General features: G+C 46.1%; 2 protein-coding genes across 4 annotated transcripts in view; one reads left to right on the forward strand and one right to left on the reverse strand.

The window, feature by feature from the left end:
• On the forward strand, positions 1-18,960 carry LOC139533969 (N-acetylglucosamine-1-phosphotransferase subunits alpha/beta-like). Of its 3 annotated transcripts, XR_011666893.1 has the most exons (22): positions 2-291; positions 481-566; positions 714-833; positions 1,206-1,256; positions 1,733-1,935; positions 2,174-2,238; positions 2,446-2,580; positions 7,153-7,314; positions 7,618-7,797; positions 7,927-8,097; positions 8,311-8,434; positions 8,560-8,757; positions 9,283-10,451; positions 10,643-10,842; positions 11,192-11,411; positions 11,603-11,716; positions 11,816-11,901; positions 12,161-12,259; positions 12,643-12,810; positions 16,278-16,368; positions 17,129-17,440; positions 17,562-18,960. XR_011666893.1 is itself a non-coding variant. In XM_071332525.1 (21 exons), the coding sequence occupies exons 1-21, from the start codon at positions 160-162 to the stop codon at positions 17,198-17,200; spliced, it is 3,846 nt and encodes a 1,281-aa protein (XP_071188626.1). In that variant the 5' UTR covers positions 2-159; the 3' UTR covers positions 17,201-18,960. The 3 variants fall into 3 exon arrangements, 2 of the variants coding, with proteins under 2 accessions (XP_071188628.1, XP_071188626.1); XM_071332525.1 differs by having other exon boundaries at positions 17,129-18,960; XM_071332527.1 differs by lacking the exon at positions 16,278-16,368 and having other exon boundaries at positions 1-291; positions 17,129-18,960.
• LOC139533972 (cholinephosphotransferase 1-like) overlaps positions 18,957-20,879 on the reverse strand; it is a 17,667-nt gene continuing 15,744 nt past the window's right edge. The window contains exon 8 of the mRNA XM_071332537.1: positions 18,957-20,873. Within this exon, the coding sequence (XP_071188638.1) occupies positions 20,757-20,873 (117 nt within the window). The 3' untranslated portion in view covers positions 18,957-20,756. The remainder of the gene's footprint in view (positions 20,874-20,879) is intronic.

The raw sequence follows: 20,879 nt of genomic DNA on the forward strand, positions 1-20,879 counted from the left end.
GGAAGTGCAATGTTTGGTTATGTGCTTTGACAGTTTTTGCTAGGTGTCATGTGACAAAGAAGACATCTTTCGTTTTGTATTGTTTATTTTATATTAACTCCGATATGCTCCTGCGTCTTCGGTGAATGACTGAAGAGATATGGATTGCAAAGGAGAACCATGGTGATAATCAATTCAGTACTGAAACTCTTGCAGAGACAGACCTACACCTGTCTGTCCCATCGCTATGGACTGTACCTCTGCTTTGGAGGGATAGTCCTCATGATGGTCTCTGCCTTCCAGTTTGGAGAAGTAAGTAGCTTAGCTAGCTAACAAGCTAACCCTTGTCAAACGCAATGATGCAGCAGTTAACGTGTGTGGTGTGTGGTGTGTGTGAGACGTTACACTAAGTTAAGTAAGGCACGGCCTGTTCTGGCTGGTTATGTAGAAGTATACAACACATTCAGTGGTTAATAATATCATCCCCCTCTCTGTGTGTAGGTGGTGGTAGAGTGGAGTAGGGATCAGTACCATGTACTGTTTGACTCGTATAGAGACAATGTAGCTGGGAAATCATTCCAGACTCGGTGAGTAACCCTCCCTGCCCAAGTTCTATCCACTACAGGGATAACCAGTGTTTCACTGTCTCAATTCACTACTCCATATCCTTCCTTTTGTCTGTTTACTGATTTGAAATTGATGTGTATCTTCTCTATGGTGTTGTGCCGCTGTAGGCTGTGCCAGCCCATGCCCATAGATGTGGTGTACACCTGGGTGAATGGCACGGACACCGACCTGATGAAGCAGCTACGTGGTGTGAGAGAGCAGCTGAAGGAAGAGCAGAGAACACTGAGGTACTGCACATGGTCACCGGGACTTCAGTTACACGACACACACATTCGGCTACAGAAGTAGTATTACGTGAATGCAAGCTGAACATATTTGTTTTGGTAAATGGCTGATGGAGAGAGGGTTACTGTGGTCCGCTGAATGTCATTAGCACGTAAAGGAAGCGGGTACTTATTCACATTACATGATTTAATCGTTCCCATTCGTCCTGTTGTGTAGACTAGGGGACCAAATATGTAGTTAACTAATATTGCCAGAGGGAGATTCTGTTAGCTCAAAGGTCGATTTCCAATCACAGTACTAGAACATTCCCCAACAAAACATTCCATGCGTTAATGGATCAGTGCATTGACTTTCTGGACTGTTTCTCACCATAGGGAACGGCTGGGGAAGAATGCAAGTGATCCGACTGAATTGCCGAAGGACAGGTGAGTGATAAGATAGAAACACCTGTACATTACTGTAGATTTACTGTGGTTTTCACACAGATTCTTTACATATCTAGCTCAATATGGATGCTTCCAAACGCTAAGGGCAGGGAGTTGATGATGAACCATCTTATTGAGACACAAACTACGGTTGTCTTAGATCAAGGGTTTTGACATCATTGCTGGTATTTCCTGTTTGTCTCTCAACTGAGTGTTTGTGAGAATGGGTCTCAGTGTTGTCGACCAATCTGCAACAACAGGTGGCTTATGACCACAGACATTAAGGCGTGAGATGCAACCACAGCACAAAGGAAGCCTTGTGCAAGTGGTACAAACTGCAGCAAGACAGAGCAGGGTTTTGCACTAGCCATAGTGGTTTGATAGAAGTAGTGATGTTGGATTGGAGTTGTGGACACCATCTTGATGTTTTGTGACCTTTTGTCTTTCTCTTTATATGTCTGTGTTTCTGTTTGCAGTGTGAAGCCAGAATGTCTGCTGTCCCATTGTATCATAGCGCCCATGCTAGCCCTGGACCCGGCTCTGCCAGCCAACGTCACTCTGAAGGAGCTGCCATCGCTCTCGCCCTCCTTCTCCGCCGCCAAGCTGCTGCTGCAAGTGGCCAAGCCCCTCCACCCCTCCACCACAGTGTCTGTGGTCATCTTTCACTCTCAGGCTGATGGTAAAGAGTCATTGAAACAAACACTCCCAACTGACACTCTACACACATGCTATTTCACTTCACAATTCTGCTTCCCACTCAGTACGAGAACACCAATCATGTCATCACAGCAAAATCTCTCGCTCTCTCTGTATGGCCCTCTCTGTATGGCCCTCTCTGTATGGCCCTCTCTGTATGGCCCTCTCTGTATGGCTCTCTCTGTATGGCTCTCTGTTCTCCCCCTCCCTCCCTCCCATAGCGGACAAGGCCTACACAGACGCACCCCGTGAGGCTCTGAAGCGCTCTGTCTCTAGATGTTACCTGGTGAGTTACCTGACTCTGTAGTCTGCTATTAGAAGTTCTATTGCACCAGACGCAATTAACACTTCTAAGACCGTTCTGATTCCAGCAGTTATATGATTGAGCATTTACCCCACTTGGATGCACTGGTCCTTACTTAAGGATGAATAAGCAAATGAACACATAGTCATATGGTAACGATAAGCTACTGTGCTGTTGTTCCTCATGTAGACCACAGATAAGGAAGCACCAGGTCTGGTCCGCATGCAGAGCCTGGCCTACCTCAGTGGCTTCCCAGCATCCTTCAAGGAGACAGAGCAGCTCAGAGTCAAACTGCCATCTGTTGTCACTGGCAAGATCAAACAGGTAAGACTAACCTGGATGGAAAAAGGAAAACAAATGGCATAATCTATCAAGAAAACACAGTGCTAAGTCAAATACTGTATTTATTTTAGACAGGGAGCTGTATCTGTTATTTCACTAGAGGGCAGTGTTTCACAAAATACAGTATGGCATTTTATCATATTTAACATTTGAACACATTTGTTGTTTTCTTAACCAGGCACAGATATGCCACAACATATTTTATTTACATTTAATGAGAAATGCAGATTTTAGTAAAAAAGAGTATACAATTCCAGGATATAGTAATATAAGATATAATATGTAACTATATTCATATAGCCACATGATGTCACCCTTGCTGTACCTCAGAATCATGACTTGAAAGATAGGCTAGTCATTGCCGTGCTCCAACCGTTTGTATATCAGACAGGATCCAGACAGAATCTATTGTGTTCAAACTGAACATAGACACTGTCTGTCTGCCATAACCACAGACCTTAAACATAAACAATATAATTATACCGAATTAAATAAGTAATAACACTTAAGCAGAAGAGGTCTCCATCTATTTTAAACAGATATTATGGTAGTAAAGAGCCCTGGTTTAGTTTGGCCACGGATTGTCTATCTAATCATTTTCTCTAATCAGAACTCTGAGATATTTTGGGAAGAGGAATGCCAGTAACAAGCCAGATTATTCTGAGATAATAAAATAAAACAATGCAGTGATGGTTAACTGTACTGTAAAAAAAAGACTGTACTGTAGTTCTGTCTCACTACAGGCATTGTTAGACTATATCCATACAAAGCTACACTGAGTGTACAAAACATTAGGAACACCTTCCAAATGTTGAGTTGCACCTCCCTTTGCACTCAGAACAGCCTATCAGTTGGGGCATGGACTCGACATGGACTCAACAGTGCTTCCCACAGTTGTCAAGTTGGCTGGATGTTCTTTGGGTGGTGAACTATTGTTGATACACATGGGAAACTGTTGAGAGTGAAACACCCAGCAGCATTGCAGTTCTTGACACTCAAACTGGTGCGCATGGCACCTACTACCATACCCTGTTCAAAGGCACAAATCTTTTGTTGAGACAATTCAATGTCTCAATTGTCTCGAGGCTTAAAAATCCTTCTTTAAAACCTGTCTTCTCCCCTTCATCTACACTGATTGAAGTGGATTTAACAAGTGACATCAATAAGGGATCATAGCTTTCACCTGGATTCACCTGGTCAGTCTCTCATGGAAAGAGCAGATGTTCCTAATGTTTTTGTACCCTCAGTGTATATTAGCCTTTTCTAATAACACTGGGCCCACACGTCACATTCTATCCATAAAAGTACTTTTGTCTGTATGGAATTGAACAGCCTAATGCACATCAGAAATGGTCACTCTGGTGCTGCTGGGACAATAATAAACAGTATGAATACAAAAGGTCTTGGTCAACCTACACTACAACAGAAAGTGTCTGTGATCTGCAGACTCCTCATGACTACAGTGAGCTCTCCTTATCCACCTCCTACTGCCTCTCTCCTTCTCTTTTCTCTTTCTCTCTCTGTCTGTCTCGTCGGGGGTCATGTGACAACAGGAGGGTATTAGGGTGAAACCCTATCTTGGGGAGCGGCCAAGGGGGTTAACATTAGAACAACTGTTTTGGGTGGCGTGGTGGCAGGCAGCATACTGAAAGGTCACCAGGATTTTACTGACCTTCCCTTCTCTATCCCCCTCTGTTTTCTCTTTATATTCCACCCACTCACTCCCTCTGTCTCACATAGACCTTTCTACAGCCCTCACAGGTGAGGTAGCCTTTATAAGCAGAGTGTATGGGGACCGGAGGTTCCGGAAGGCTGGGTGGGGGGGGGTCCATCTGTCTGTCAGTAGCACAATGCAGGGATCCAGTTTCAGAGGTCTTGCTGGTGCTGTCGGGCCGATTCTGTGAAGAGGGATGAGCAGAATGCAGAGAGAGAGAGAGAGAGAGAGAGAGGGGGATGGGTAGAATGCAGAGATGGAGGGAGAGGGATGGGCAGAATGCAGAGAGACTGAGGGGGAGAGAGGGATGGGCAGGGTGGTGGTGCTGAGAGACGGACAGTATTTATAGACAGTGTTAAACTGAGTGCAATGGTGATGAAAGCTGCCCCACGACCCCCATCTGCTCACACTGTCACCTAGAAAATACTGCCCTCCGTTTGTGTGTTCCTCTAACTGGCATGTTGTCATTCACACGTGTTGTGTGTTATTAATTTATAGCTAACTTGTATAGGATAGCCTATTGTTTATGTACTCGAGGTTAGAATGTGCAGCTAGTGTGTCTGTAGGGAATAGACTAAAATAGTAAATAAATAGAAGCAGTAAAGTATAGCTACATTCAAAGCCATGATAGTCACACAGTAGTACTATTTTGGTGGGAAATCCTTACATTTTTTGTTTATGTATATCCTTTTTAGGAATTTCAGATTTGTATTGAACAGATAGTGCAAGATAATGACCGTGGGGAAAGAAGGAGAGAGATTGTATCAAAGGGCAGTAGACTGGATTCAAACCCATGCTGATATTGAAGACGTGTGCCAGGAGCTGCGGCAGCCAGGCCACGAGGAATCCATAGACGCATCATTTCCCCGTTCAGCTCACTGGCCTCCATCATATGACTGGAATGACCCCTGGTTATATTGTAGACCAGTGCTTCCCAACTGACGGCCTCCAAAATATTATATATTTTTAAAGAATTTGTTGGACAGAAAATACTGTTAAAACACCAGGAAATGAACTCCAAGTGTTTTTAATTTGGGGAAACTTGTTCCCAAGTATTCCCACGCTTAATAGAGACACGTGATCGTATACAAACGCAAGCAAGGTTTATAATGATGTTTTAGTCAAATATTACATCTGTTTGGGCTTCTTACGGTCAATTTGCAGTCTACAAATAATTTGTAATTATGTTTTGGCCCCCCAGCCATCCTCCCAAGAACAAAATCAGCTGAATGTAGTTGATGATCCCTGCTGTAGAGTCTGAGACCTGGGGGGTGATGGATCAATGATCCTATGACATTATGAAGCCTCCCCCCTCACTCAACACTACTGTGACGTCTTGCTCTGACTCTTTTTAGTTGTGTGGAAATATTTTACCATGTGTTCACGCACATGGTCAAATATTTACTAGGCTCTGGTGTGTGTTAGACTCTTGTGATACACACAATATTTAGTTTGGGCTACCCAGATTAGGTATATTTAGGCTTCAGCTTTTTGCTTCCAGAGCATGTGGTTCAAGGTTTTAGTGTATTTGTGGTTTGTACGTATACACCTTTGTCTCAACTGACTAATGACGTTTTTAAACAGTAATAAAATAGGAGGAGGAAGAACAGCTGATGTTTGGATCCTCTGGTCACTATTGACATTGGCTCATGATAACGGGTATGACATGACCTTAAATAATTCAACTAAACGCCTGCGTCTTTTGATGGGCTGCTGACAGGCAGATGTGGACGAGAATGTTGATGTTACCGCCAATAGCCAATGCCTTTCCTAGTAAAGCTATATAAAGCCATGTTTACTATTGTTTTTGTGTTACCGTGACATGGTGTGTGCGTGCACTTGTACAGACACATGGCGCTGTGTGTTAACAGCTCCTATAAAAGGGGCTAATAAAAATGGAAATGTGATCTCCAGTTGGCTGTCCCTGCTTCATCTTAGGGATTTATATAACAACAGGAGCAGAGAAAAAGCATGTCAATGGCTGAGAGGGAGACTTGCAGTAGTAAGGTGTTTGGGTTCTGGCACAGTGGTTTGTGGGTTGTCTGGAAGGCTAGGGACTAAGGAGATGAGGGAGTCGGGATCGATGGTCATGAGGCAACGACTGAGATGACACACGTACACAACGACTGAGATGACACATGCAAGGATACCGAGCCATGCCTTCCATTCCAACCCTGAGATCAATACCAGCTCCCCCACACAGAAATGACATCACAGAACTTTCCAAGACCCCCCCCCCACACTCTTTCCTTCCTTCGAACCCTCCCTCCCTCCCTGCCACACACGCACACTCGCTCACACTCACTCTCGTTCCCATATCCACACAGGCATGGCTGTGGGGTATTATCCACACAGGCATGACTGTGGGGTATTCTCTCTTGAAGGGTACAGTGGTTGGTGGTGACGAGTCCTCTGCTTTGATGTGGTCCATCCTTTAAACTGGCCACGGGTCAGAGGTTATAGGTCAACATCAAAATCAAATTGCTTTGAACCCAGCTCACATTCAGCCTAGTAATCTGTGTATGCACCCGTCGTGTGGTGGCTTTGTCATACCTGTCACACGGAATTCTTCCCAGAGACAGGAGCGGTAACCAAAGTCACAATAATAGATTTTAGGCCCCGCGTCATATAACCTTTGACATGGCCACTACATCTAAAGTGGTTCATAAAAATATATCTGGCTTGATGTCTGTTTGTCTTGTTGTGGAGGTTGTGTCCTTGGCTCCAGATAAAGGCTGTGATTTTTGAATTGTTTTCTCATGGCGCCGCTATGCTGAGTAGCATCTGCTGTCTCTGGTACCACACTGACATGTTTGTGTTTCTGTCTCTCTCTCCCATAGTTCCAGCTGTATACGGAGGCCAGTATCGCCCTGCTCCATCTGAACAGCCCTCAGGACTTTACTGACCTGACCCAGCAGGCCAAAAAGAACCTGACCCTGGACGGGAAAGAGCTGACCATCAGCGCTGCTTATCTTTTCTGGGACCTGACTGCCATCACACAGGTAAAACCTCACTCTGCCTCTGACCCGTCACTCACTATATATCAGGGAAGATCAACAGTGTATGTCAAGGTAAAGAGGAGCTCTAACTCTTGTTTAATGCCGTTCCACTGTCCATTCATGGTGTAGTAGGTATCACTGAGTGAAACTAAACTGCTGGACGGAGAACTTCCATTGTTTTCTACCTATTCGACCGTGAGGATAAAATACAATGACATGTAGTGCTAACATTTTGGATTGGTCTCTTTTCAGAGCATAGTAAAAGCATGTCTCAGACCCCTCTGCTCTGCTCTCTGCCCCCCCTAGTCCAAGCAGGACGAGGACGTCTCGGCCAGTCGCTTCGAGGACAACGAGGAGCTACGCTATTCGTTGCGCTCGGTGGAGAGACACGCCCCCTGGGTGCGGCACATCTTCATCGTGACCAATGGGCAGATCCCCTCCTGGCTGAACCTGGACAACCCCCGCGTCACCGTGGTAACACACCAGGTACACCTGAGACCTACAGTACTACTCTCACATGATTGTTGACAATAACAGAAAGTAATGGATGTTGTGACCGGAACAGGAAGAATTCTGGGCCTTTAGTTAGGAAATATGATTGTCTCTCCTGTGTAGGATGTCTTCCAGAACCACACCCACCTGCCCACCTTCAGTTCCCCTGCCATTGAGACCCACATCCACCGAATCCCAGGCCTGTCTCAGAAGTTCATCTACCTCAATGATGATGTCATGTTCGGGAAGGACGTGTGGCCTGATGACTTCTTCAGTCACTCCAATGGACAGAAGGTCCGGGTCTAGACTTCAAGTGTTACTAGATGCACGGTCTTGAATTTAGCTCACTAGCTCAAGTTTGTGCTAATGTAGACTCTTAATCATTTCATATAAATATCTCGCTAGCATGAGATTGAGTTATGTTTTGGTGAATAGTTCTGCTATTTTGTATATTGTAATATTGTCTTAACATCCCTACTGTAGCTCACCTGTCCTCTCTCCCTACAGGTGTACCTCACCTGGCCGGTCCCTAACTGTGCTGAAGGTTGTCCAGGCTCCTGGATCAAAGATGGCTACTGTGACAAGGCCTGCAACAACTCCGCCTGTGACTGGGATGGTGGCGACTGCCTGGGTGACAATCACTCCTTATCTCTCCCTGTACCAGTCTGCCTCTTCTCCTTCTTCCCTTCTCTCCTCCGTCACAACTCGTCGTTCACTGAGCTTGATATTCTTCCTCTTCTCCATCCCACCACACAGGAGCTGGGGGCAGCCGGTTTGGGACCGGTGTGGGTGGAGTGGGTAATCAGCCCTGGCAGTTTGCAGGAGGTCTAGGTGGCATCGGGGGCGTGTCCAGCTGTAACCAAGGCTGTGCCAACTCCTGGCTGGCAGACAAGTTCTGCGACCAGGCCTGCAACGTGCTCTCCTGTGGCTTCGACGTGGGCGACTGTGGACAAGGTGAGTGTGATCTGAAGTAGGGCCAGGAGTTTTTCTTAATCACCTGACCTCAAACTCTGTGCTTTATTTATAGCAAAGATATTGATAACTAACCCAAGATACGTTATGTGCCGTTTACAATGGGAGAAAATGAGCACAGTGGGCAGAACAAGCAAAGAGATGGGCAGTGCCAAGCACGAGCTAGCCAGATCCTATTTGCGCGTTTTAACATGTATTTACATATTTTCCATGATGGAACGCCTACTCTGTGAAGTGTGCATGTACAATAACTCAATTCGCCCTTGCACTCCTTTTAGACAACGTAATAAATAAAAAAAACTTCGGCACAGTGTCAAGTCTACAAAACTTATTGCAATTTGTTCGTAACAGATTCTACTTTTGTGAAGAGAAGACTCTAAGATCTAATGTTTCATTGATGAGAAAATGTGCAGAATGTCGGCCAAGTGTTTTTCCTGGACTGGTCACGTTAGCTCATCCAGTGAGGTGGAAGAGCAGTGATAATCCTGCATCGTGTGTGTGTTGTAGATCACTTTAACCAGCTCTACAGTGTCACCCTGCTGAAGAACAGGACCTTGTACACCCTGCCGGTGGGTGTGACCAGGCCATACTTCAGCTTTGCAGGCGTGGCTCGCCGGGTGACCGAGGCCCAGGTCAGCGACAACCCGGCCGTGCGCCATACCTCGGTGGCCAATAAGTGGAAGACGGTCCACCTGCTCCTCCACTCGGGCCACAATGCCTCACTGATCCACTACAACCTCACTGTCCGAGGGGATGACGACAAGGAGTTCTTCCTGACCTTCAGCGTGGCTGTGGACACCCGCCAGCTCCCCCAGCCCAATGTGTCCGTGTCCGACCCACTCCACAAAGATGGATCCAAAGAGGCCAAGCCCACCACCGCCACCGCAGAGCCTGAGGTCCCTTTCGAGGATGTCCCTCTGGAGAAACAAGGTCCCCGAGTCCTGAAGATGCCACCTGGGGAAAATGAGGTGATCGTGGAGGTGCCTGCGCTGAACGTGTCCCTGCTACCGGCGGCCTTGCAGAGTGAGCTTCAGAGGCTGCAAGGAAAGCTCCTGGTGGGTGACATCACTATGAAAGGTTATAACCTCACCAAGGCTATACTGCTGGGGCCGTACAAGGCTCTGGCCAATCGGGGCCCCAGGTTAACACCAGCTGACCAGATCAAACCCCAGGACAACCCTTTTAAAAACCTAGTAGGACATGTGGTGAGGAGAGAGGCAGACGCACCACAGCTAGTGAAGGCTAACTCAGTAGCACAACACAGTCCAGAAAGAAACGGAGCAGAGAAGACCAAAGAGCCAGAGGGAACCGAGGCACCAGAGGAGGTGCCCAAGTCGAGCATCGTTGGTGAGAAACAGAAAGCACAAAAGACTCCAGCAACCCCCATCCCAGTTCTAGTGGATGGTGAGTTTCCGAAAGCCGCTAAAGCCCAGGACACCACCCCCACAGAGAAACCTCCACCGTCCTCCAAGCTGCTGAGCACCCTGGTGGGCAGCATGTCCAAAGCCAAGGGCTCAGAGGGTCAATCGCAGCAGGCAGGGGCCGAGAAGGGGCCGAAGGAAGGAGCAGAGGGCTCCCGGGGGGTTCCTGTGGGCAGGAAGCTGCAGCACTACACCTCCTCAGACAGAGGCTTCCTGCCCTGGGAGAGACGGAATTACTTCCAGGACCTGCTGGAGGTGAGCTGGGCTTGGGTTGTAATAATGTCAGAATCGAGAACAACCATGCATTGGATTGAATCGCAAACACTTTACTCAGAAACGGTTAAACTTTTAATATTCCAAATGGGAATCTGAATTATCTGAATTTGATCAGAATGTTAATTGTGTATTCGCTTATTGCTTTCTGGCTCTTTCTATGGCTCCTATAGGAGGAGGAGCGTCTGGAGGGAGAGCTGGCGTACCAGGCAGACAGCGCCGCCGCTGGCCGGAAGCTGCAGGACACCTTCGCCGACTCCCTCCGCTACGTCAACAAGCTACTCAACGGCCAGTTTGGCTTCACCTCCCGCAAGGTCCCTGCCCACATGCCCCACATGATCGACAGGCTCATCATGCAGGAGCTCCAGGACATGTGAGTAGCAGGAAATTATGTCATATGGGAAATACTGGGTTAGTAATATAGAAGACCGAAGTATCTGTTGTGAGTGCTTGTCTAACAGGAGCACTCATTTGTTTACCTCGTTAAAGTGAATTTGTTTTTTTATTTTACTAGGCAAGTCAGTTAAGAAAAAATTCTTATTTTCAATGACGGTCTAGGAACAGTGGGTTAACTGCCTTGTTCAGGGGCAGAATGACATATTTTTACCTTGTCAGCTCGGAGATTCGATCTTGCAACCTTTTGGTTACTAGTCCAACGCTCTAACCACTAGGCTACCTGCTGTTGCTGAACAAACTGATATGTGAATGTCTCCATCTTTCAGATTCCCACAGGCGTTTGACCTGACGTCGTCCCACCGCGTGCGTCACCCAGAGGACATGCAGTTTTCATTCTCCTACTTCTACTTCCTGATGTCGGCCCTGCAGCCGCTCAACGTCTCGCAGGTGTTCGACGAGATCGACACGGACCACTCCGGCGTTCTCTCTGACCGCGAGATCCGAACGCTGGCCACTCGCATCCATGAGCTCCCCCTCAACCTACAGGTCAGTAGAGAAGTCTGGGTGTAGAAGATCAGGTCCATGTTGTCTATCATCTAAGGCCAAAGGGATCATAGATCGGCACGTCTACTCTGAGACACTTTATGAATACCGACCCTGGTTACTCCTGTTTTTAAAAGCTGATCTCAAACCAGTGGTACCGTGAGGTTAATGTGTTAGTGTGTGGCGTGTTGCAGGATCTGACAGGTCTGGAGCAGCTGCTGATCAACTGTTCTAAGACGCTGCCAACCAACCTGACCCAGCTACATATCGTTAGCCCTACACAGGAGGCATACTACGAAGCCAGCATGGTGACTACTCTACACGGCCTCTGTGCTGTGGCCAAACAACATTTATAAGCTGTAGTAGACTTGAGGTGCAGAGACTGATTCATGTGTTTGACTCCACAGCCTCCCGTCACTAAAGGTCTGGTGGTCCACTGTAAAGCCGTCACAGAGCGCATCCATAAGGCCTTCAAAGACCAGAACAAGTACAAGTAAGTCCTGTTCTAAAAAAAAATATATTTTTTAATCTATGTATGTCAAATCTGTGTAACAGCAAATGAAAATGCTGTAAAAACATGTATTTTTGTCCTATGAAGAGGGGGTGGTTGGGTCTATAAAAATATAATCAAGTCCTGTTCTCTACCATCATCCACTGTACTTAATCTATATATATCACCCATCCTACATTTTCTCCGGATATCCTGATCCTATTTAAGATCACAGTAAACATGGAAACCTCTCCTTTGACAGGTTTGAGATAATGGGCGAGGAGGAGATAGCCTTTAAGATGGTGCGGACCAACGTGTCCCATGTGGTGGGCCAGCTGGATGACATCAGGAAGAACCCCAGGTGAGGTTCGAGCGTTGGGCCAGTAACTGAAAGATCACTGGTTCGAATAGCGGAGCGGCTGAGGTGAAAGATCTGTCCAGGGGCGCTGTACAATCGTGACCCTGGCCTTGACACCACTCCCTACCGGTGTCTCGGGGAGTTGGGATATGAAAGACACATTTCCATTACACACTTGTGTGTAACAGAACAAAGATGAGCACCCCCCCCAATTTTTTTTTAAAATTATCATTATCTCTGTACTTTCTGTAGGTGTCCAGCCTAGTGCCTGCCTAATTAATATGTACTACTTCTTCCTGTTTTATTGTTATACTACCTTTTCATATGACCATTTGACCATGATGTTGCTGATTATGATTTGACCACATCACTGTGTTTCCTCACAGGAAGTTCATATGTCTAAACGACAACATTGACCACAGCCATAAAGACGCAGGGACTGTTAAGGCGGTACTGAGGGACTTCTATGAGTCCATGTTCCCCCTGACTTCCCAGTTCGAGCTGCCCAGAGAATACCGCAACCGCTTCCTCCACATGGGAGAGCTCCAGGAATGGTAGGACTGGGGTGGTTTATACTAGAGAGGGGAATGGTAGGACTGGGGTGGTTTATACTAGAGAGGGGAATGGTAGGACCGGGGTGGTTTATACTAGAGAGGGGAATGGTAGGACTGGGGTGGTTTATTCTAGAGAGGGGAATGGTAGGACTGGGGTGGTTTATTCTAGAGAGGGGAATGGTAGGACTGGGGTGGTTTATTCTAAAGAGGGGAATGGTAGGACTGGGGTGGTTTATTCTAGAGAGGGGAATGGTAGAACTGGGGTGGTTTATACTAGAGAGAGGGGAATGGTAGGACTAGGGTGGTTTATACTAGAGAGAGAGAGAGAGAGAGAGAGAGAGTGAGGGGGATGGTAGGGGGTGGTTTATACTAGAGAGAGAGAGAGGGGGATGGTAGGACCGGGGTGGTTTATACTAGAGAGAGAGAGAGGGGAATGGTAGGACCGGGGTGGTTTATACTAGAGAGAGAGGGGAATGGTAGGACTGGGTGGTTAATACTAGAGAGAGAGAGATGGGAATGGTAGGACTGGGGTGGTTAATACTAGAGAGAGAGAGATGGGAATGGTAGGACTGGGGTGGTTTATACTAGAGAGAGAGGGGAATGGTAGGACTGGGGTGGTTTATACTAGAGCGAGAGGGGAATGGTAGGACTGGGGTGGTTTATACTAGAGAGAGAGAGGGGAATGGTAGGACTGGGGTGGTTTATACTAGAGCGAGAGGGGAATGGTAGGACTGGGGTGGTTTATACTAGAGAGAGAGGGGAATGGTAGGACTGGGGTGGTTAATACTAGAGAGAGAGAGGAATGGTAGGACTGGGGTGGTTTATACTAGAGAGAGAGGGGAATGGTAGGACTGGGGTGGTTAATACTAGAGAGAGGGAGAAGGGGAATGGTAGGACTGGGGTGGTTTATACTAGAGAGAGAGAGAGGGGAATGGTAGGACCGGGGTGGTTTATACTAGAGAGAGAGGGGAATGGTAGGACTGGGTGGTTAATACTAGAGAGAGAGAGGGTAATGGTAGGACTGGGGTGGTTTATACTAGAGAGAGAGGGGAATGGTAGGACCGGGGTGGTTTATACTAGAGAGAGAGAGAGAGAGGGGAATGGTAGGACTGGGGTGGTTTATACTAGACAGAGAGAGAGGGGAATGGTAGGACTGGGGTGGTTTATACTAGAGAGAGAGGGGAATGGTAGGACTGGGGTGGTTTATACTAGAGAGAGAGGGGAATGGTAGGACTGGGGTGGTTAATACTAGAGAGAGGGAGAAGGGGAATGGTAGGACTGGGGTGGTTTATACTAGAGAGAGAGGGGAATGGTAGGACTGGGGTGGTTTATACTAGAGAGAGAGGGGAATGGTAGGACTGGGGTGGTTTATACTAGAGAGAGAGGGGAATGGTAGGACCGGGGTGGTCTATACTAGAGAGGGGAATGGTAGGACTGGGGTGGTTTATACTAGAGAGAGAGAGAGGGGAATGGTAGGACTGGGGTGGTTAATACTAGAGAGAGATAGGGGAATGGTAGGACTGGGGTGGTTTATACTAGAGAGAGAGGGGAATGGTAGGACTGGGGTGGTTTATACTAGAGAGAGAGGGGAATGGTAGGACCGGGGTGGTTTATACTAGAGAGAGAGGGGAATGGTAGGACCGGGGTGGTTTATACTAGAGAGGGGAATGGTAGGACTGGGGTGGTTTATACTAGAGAGAGAGGGGAATGGTAGGACTGGGGTGGTTTATACTAGAGAGAGAGGGGAATGGTAGGACTGGGGTGGTTTATACTAGAGAGAGAGGGGAATGGTAGGACCGGGGTGGTCTATACTAGAGAGGGGAATGGTAGGACTGGGGTGGTTTATACTAGAGAGAGAGGGGAATGGTAGAACTGGGGTGGTTAATACTAGAGAGAGGGAGAAGGGGAATGGTAGGACTGGGGTGGTTTATACTAGAGAGAGAGGGGAATGGTAGGACTGGGGTGGTTTATACTAGAGAGAGAGGGGAATGGTAGGACTGGGGTGGTTTATACTAGAGAGAGAGGGGAATGGTAGGACTGGGGTGGTTTATACTAGAGAGAGAGGGGAATGGTAGGACCGGGGTGGTCTATACTAGAGAGGGGAATGGTAGGACTGGGGTGGTTTATACTAGAGACAGAGAGGGGAATGGTAGGACTGGGGTGGTTAATACTAGAGAGAGAGGGGGGAATGGTAGGACTGGGGTGGTTTATACTAGAGAGAGAGGGGAATGGTAGGACTGGGGTGGTTTATACTAGAGAGAGAGGGGAATGGTAGGACCGGGGTGGTTTATACTAGAGAGAGAGGGGAATGGTAGGACTGGGGTGGTTTATTCTAGAGAGGGGAATGGTAGGACTGGGGTGGTTTATTCTAGAGAGGGGAATGGTAGGACTGGGGTGGTTTATTCTAGAGAGAGGAATGGTAGGACTGGGGTGGTTTATACTAGAGAGAGAGGGGAATGGTAGGACTGGGGTGGTTTATACTAGAGAGGGGAATGGTAGGATTGGGGTGGTTTATACTAGAGAGAGAGAGGAATGGTAGGACTGGGGTGGTTTATACTAGAGAGAGAGGGGAATGGTAGGACTGGGGTGGTTTATACTAGAGAGAGAGGGGAATGGTAGGACTGGGGTGGTTAATACTAGAGTTGAAAGGATATATTGGAGTGTATCAGTTGAATATGTGATCTGCATTTAGTTACATTCTTTTTTCATTATACTATTAATTGGTAGGAGTGCAGAAGCACAGTGTGCACACAATACAAGATGCCTGTACAGATACTTTGTCAATCGTAGTATCTGTCCTAAATGATCGATGGACAGATACGTTATCTTACTGTATCAGGGCCATGTGAGACAGAGGTCTCTCCCCAATTCTCCAAGAGAAGAATGAAGGATCCTAGCTGTCAGCCCCTCTGAGTGCTCAGCATTGCCATAAATGATCGCTGGGAATCCAAGGGGGTTATAGTGGGATCCTGCTCTTATAGCGCCAGGTCTGAGCTGGAGGAATCTATCCAGATACCGAGACTTTAAAATTAGACCCGTATGAGCCACACACATGCCACTCCAAGAGTCACAAGGGTGTTAGTGAAGTGACAGGCGGGTGGTAGCAGAGGTCCCCTGATGCCTGTTGATGTCACATTGTCACCCTGTCGCCCTCTCGTCCTCTCCCCTGGAACCACAGGCATTTCATCATGACCTTTAACCCTGTCACCCAAGCCTAAAATATTTCATAATTGAGACTGGACTCTGAATATGGTAGTCGTGACCTTCGTCGAGTTTCTGTTTTGTATTCATTGATACTCCCCAAAAACATTTCACCCTGTCAATCACCCAATCAAATGTCATGTTGGAGACTGGGATCAGAATATGAGAGTGATGACTTTCAGAGAGTTATCTGCTTTGTCATGCGTTCATTGATGGCCCAAAAATTGTTTGTTTATTTTTGCTGTCTTACTGTGTCTGTCTTACAGGCGAGTATATCGGGACAAGCTGAAGTTCTGGACCCACTGTGTATTGGTGACTCTGGTGATCTTTACTGTCGTCTCCTTCTTTGCAGAGCAGGTCAGTAGGACTTTACACTGTCATGTATATTTCCGCCTCGCTAATATAAACAGCACACTTGTAGCTTGATGATCTGCGATTTAGCACTTAGTTAGCCCCAGGGCTCCATAAAGGGAGCTCTACAGGGGCACGTATCCCTCACTATCGGTTGAGCTTTGGAATGACTGAAATGGCGTCACTGAAATGAGACTGAAACCTGTCCATGTTGGACCGTGACCAGTGGATGGTGGCTGAATGTTTTTTTTGGTTGATCATGGCACCTGTCAGATCTGAGGGGGTCGGGGTAAAGTTTCTCCTAATAAAGGTTAATCGCCAGAGCGACCGTGGAGGAATGGGCAATCCACACTGTGCACTGGGCCATTGGGACATGGAGGAATCTGAGGGAGCCGTCTTGTTTTTGTCCTAAGAATCATCCCTCTCCTCAGGCCTAAGACTCCACTCCTCCTTCCTTTTCATAGGCATCAGGTGCTTTGTTTGTAAATTGACTCTTGAAGTTGGAGAGCTGTTTACATCTCTGTGGTTTATTGGCTCAGGCTTGGACCAATAAACCACCTTTTGGTGACTTTACAGGACTTAAGTTGACTCTCCCGAAATGCTGTTGCCCTGATCTGTTCAAAGTCAAGAAAAATACAACAAAAAGCTCCCGCTCAGAGCTAGCCACATGCTGACAGAGTAATGTTGATTCGCTCTTTTTCACTCGTCTTTCAATATTTGTGTGTTTTGTGACGCAGTCCTTTGTGGTATTTTCTTCTTCCCTCAGCTGATTCTACTGAAGCGCAAGTTGTTTCCCAGACGCAGGGTCAGCAACGATGTCAACCCAGAGCGCGTTTGAAGAACGAGGGAAAAACGTCCTAATCCTCCTCTCTGCATTCACCCTAATCCTCCTCTCTGCATTCACCCTCCTACCTATCCCCTCCCTCAACCTCTCTCCTTGAGTTCAAATTGAGGGCCATGCAGGGGTAGGTGGTGAGCGAGGAGGGCTGTCCCTATATCTCAGAACGTCCTCATCTGGGATTGCATCAGCATGGCTCAAGGAGAGAGGGACTCTTGTAAACAACGTCAATCATGTGTGGTGGGTAAGATGATTGACAGGCATCACCTGGCTGGGAGATGCTGGAGTGATGTCATGTCATGTGATGCGGTGCCAGTGGAAGAAGCCTGTGAAGCCAGACACTTCTCTTCTCTTCCACCAGGGGCGCCAGAGGGACTTATCGCCCACACGCCACCAACACACCAGGCTGTGGAGAAGGACACTGACTGAGCCAACTATGTGCTAAACTGCTCCAGTCCAGTCAGTGTGGGCAGTGTGATTGATGTACTGTTAAAACCATGATCTGGAAGCGATTGACGGGAGACACCATCTGTGGTGTGGGTTTACAGCACCTTAACCACGAGAGCTGTAACCTTGCGACGCATTCCAGAGGTTAGGTTGGACACTATTTTATTTTTTATTTAACCTTTATTCCACAGAAGGAAAAAGGGATTGGGGAGGGAAGGGGTTAATCAGAATAATAGGAATTATGCCATTTGACCTGTTTCACCATGTCACTCCTGATCAATGTCTACATTCAACACAAGTGCCTTATTTTAAAAAGAGTGCTGCCTGAAGTATTTCAGTTAGACTGTATGACCTTGTTTACCCATTGTCCTTGCTTGCCTTTTTAAATGTCTTGGTTGGATTTGGTATTTACATGTCATAAGTGATTTCTTTCAAGGGCATGGGGTTCTGGGTGAAAAATGCCACACTGGTTGTTTTTTTTAAATCATGAATGTTTCACACAGTAGACCACACAGCGATCAGCCATCCACACAGAATGTGTCCCTGTGGGATACTGTACGTATAGCTCTGCTAGTGTCTGAAATTCAGATCTCTTCAGCATGCTCTGTAACATCTGATTGTATTGTTCAGTGAATGCGTTCCTTATGAATGCCATGGAATGTTAATTTAGCTCCACAAGTGTTCTACTACTGACCCTCAATTATTTTCTGATTCTATGGTCTCTCTGTTGAGCCTTCCATGCCTGAATTTGGTAGCTCTCCTCTCCGTTTACAAGCGGTGCATTGTGATCTTAATTATGATAAAACGTGAATGATTGCCAGCAGCAGTAGAACCATGATAATCTTTTGCTGCCTTACTATTGCTGAATATTTGTAGTGTTGGTGTACTGTGGTATGCAGTGTGCCAGATTACACAGCCTGGTCTCAGACTCGATGTAACATAGAAAATGAAAATCTGGGACACTCATTAGTATATGTAACCAACCGTAGCAAGATTACTTAAGGTAAATATTAGGAAGGTGAGCGTATAATGCGAACATCTAGCAACCCAAAGGTTGCGTGTTTGGATCTCATCGACAACTTCAGCATTTTAACTCGTTTGCTAACCCCAGCTAGTGTTAGCTACAAATTAATACATACCATACTAAATGGAGTGCCACGGATTTATGTACAAAATACAACATGCTCTGAGACCAGGTTGAATTACAACAATGGGTGGTATGCATATTTGAAGTGTCAAGTTCACGTTTAGTCATCACTTTGGCTCATCCCAAAATCAAAAATAAACCTGACTCGCTTAGTCATGCAACTGAATTTCTTGAATGGAAAATATTTCTTTATTACAATCATTTAACTTGTTAGTATAAAGATGTTTTACTTGTATTGAACAGTACAATACCATGTTAAAATTGAGCATGTGGCCTTTTCAATGCATAGTTTACCCTGATTGAACAAAAACAGGTGGCTAACATTTCCAGACAGTCATTGAAATGTCACAAACTGAAGGCTCTCATTGGAATTCTACCCACCAATAAGTCAAAATGTCCTTTTTAGGGCCATTTTCTTTATGGTGGTCATATTCCTAGAGTAGGGGTTCTTGATTTTCTTATCTTTGTTCCAATAGTTGCATCCCTTTGTCTATCCTAAAGTTGTTGAGCAATGACCATTCAGCTATGCCCCAAAACATTTCAGAATCATACCATTCAACAATCACAAATCATTGAGTTTAATGTACCAAATGCATTCATTCACCTATACATATTCTAAATGTGATAAAAAAGATGGCTTCCAGTACAGAATTATAGTAAAATAAATTTCTGTAAAACATTCTGTTACATATTGTCTGATACTTCAACCATAAATACTGGTTTCATAATGATGCAGAAAAGAAACATTTTAGTACTTGTTCTTAAAATGCTTCAAATATTCTGACTTTTTAATTAAACAAAAGGATTCAAAGAATTAGCCCTTTAGGGAGAAGAACGTTGAAAGCAGACAGGACTCTGGTGTTAACACATCACCAACATGACTACAAGGACTTCAACTGGAGTAGAGTGGAGGGTGGGGGATTCAGTCAGATGGAAGCCCTTGTAGAAGAAATGTCACTGTTTTCAGCATTAACCCAGACCCTTAACCTGCAGTCCTTGACAATTAGCTTACCATATCTCATTCTACTTTACAAACTTCATTTCAGAAGTTATGAGGTTGAAAGGTTGATTTATTTTGTATTTCCTAGCCCTGATTGAGTTAATTTCATGTCAGATTTGGTCTCATTCATTAAATAAACATGACTAATGAATGATTTCAAGAGCAACAATATCAATTTGGGCAATGATCAAACATGTTCATTGGGTTGAGTTATCACATTGTTTTTAACAAGAGGCTGTGAAGACAGATGAGTCTAGTTTTCTGTAGCCTCTAACTTTACAGCATTGAATATAGGTCAATTAGTTAGGAATATGTATAATTGTCAGTCAAAACAATATTCAAGGAAAAATACAAAGCAACATTATTTGATCTTTGCCAAAAAATGTATTGTAGTTTACCCATAGTGTATGATTTGGTTGGTCCCGTGTGGCTCAGTTGGTAGAGCATGGCGCTTGCAAAGCCAGGGTTGTGGGTTCATTCCCCACGGGGGGACCAGGATGAATATGTATGAACTTTCCAATTTGTAAGTCGCTCTGGATAAGAGCGTCTGCTAAATGACTTAAATGTAAATGTAAAATGATTTGAATGAGCTGGAAAAAATGGCAAATGGTGCGCTTTGGATGTTAAAACCTGTCTGATGACATTTATCAAATCTGAGTCTCAGATTACCTCAGGTAGTGATTACTTCCTAAATGGAGACAAAGAAAAACCAACCAACTTATTTCCATGCCAGCTACTCTGCACTCATCCAGTGAGATACAGACCAGTGTGTTACCCTTGACGATGGCTCTAATCGGGTGGTTATGTCATTCCTGTCATTACTCTAGCGTTATTACAGACAACCTTTAGTCAGAGGTGGTCACAGTGTCAAGGCTGCTGAGGTTTGGGGTGGAGGGGACCTCTTCATCGTCTGCTTTCAAGAGCGGGGCGGCATCCCCCGCCTCCTTCCTCCGGGCAAAACGTCAGTCGTGTTTGGGGGCAGCTTGCGCCGTGATGCTGAACACGTGAATGCGCAGGTGAGAGGCAATCTGGATGCACACGCCTGTGCAGTAGCGCGTCAAGTCAATCAACGACAGGACCTGGGG

Source organism: Salvelinus alpinus, chromosome 11 (assembly GCF_045679555.1).
Source record: "Salvelinus alpinus chromosome 11, SLU_Salpinus.1, whole genome shotgun sequence".
Taxonomy (NCBI): domain Eukaryota; kingdom Metazoa; phylum Chordata; class Actinopteri; order Salmoniformes; family Salmonidae; genus Salvelinus; species Salvelinus alpinus.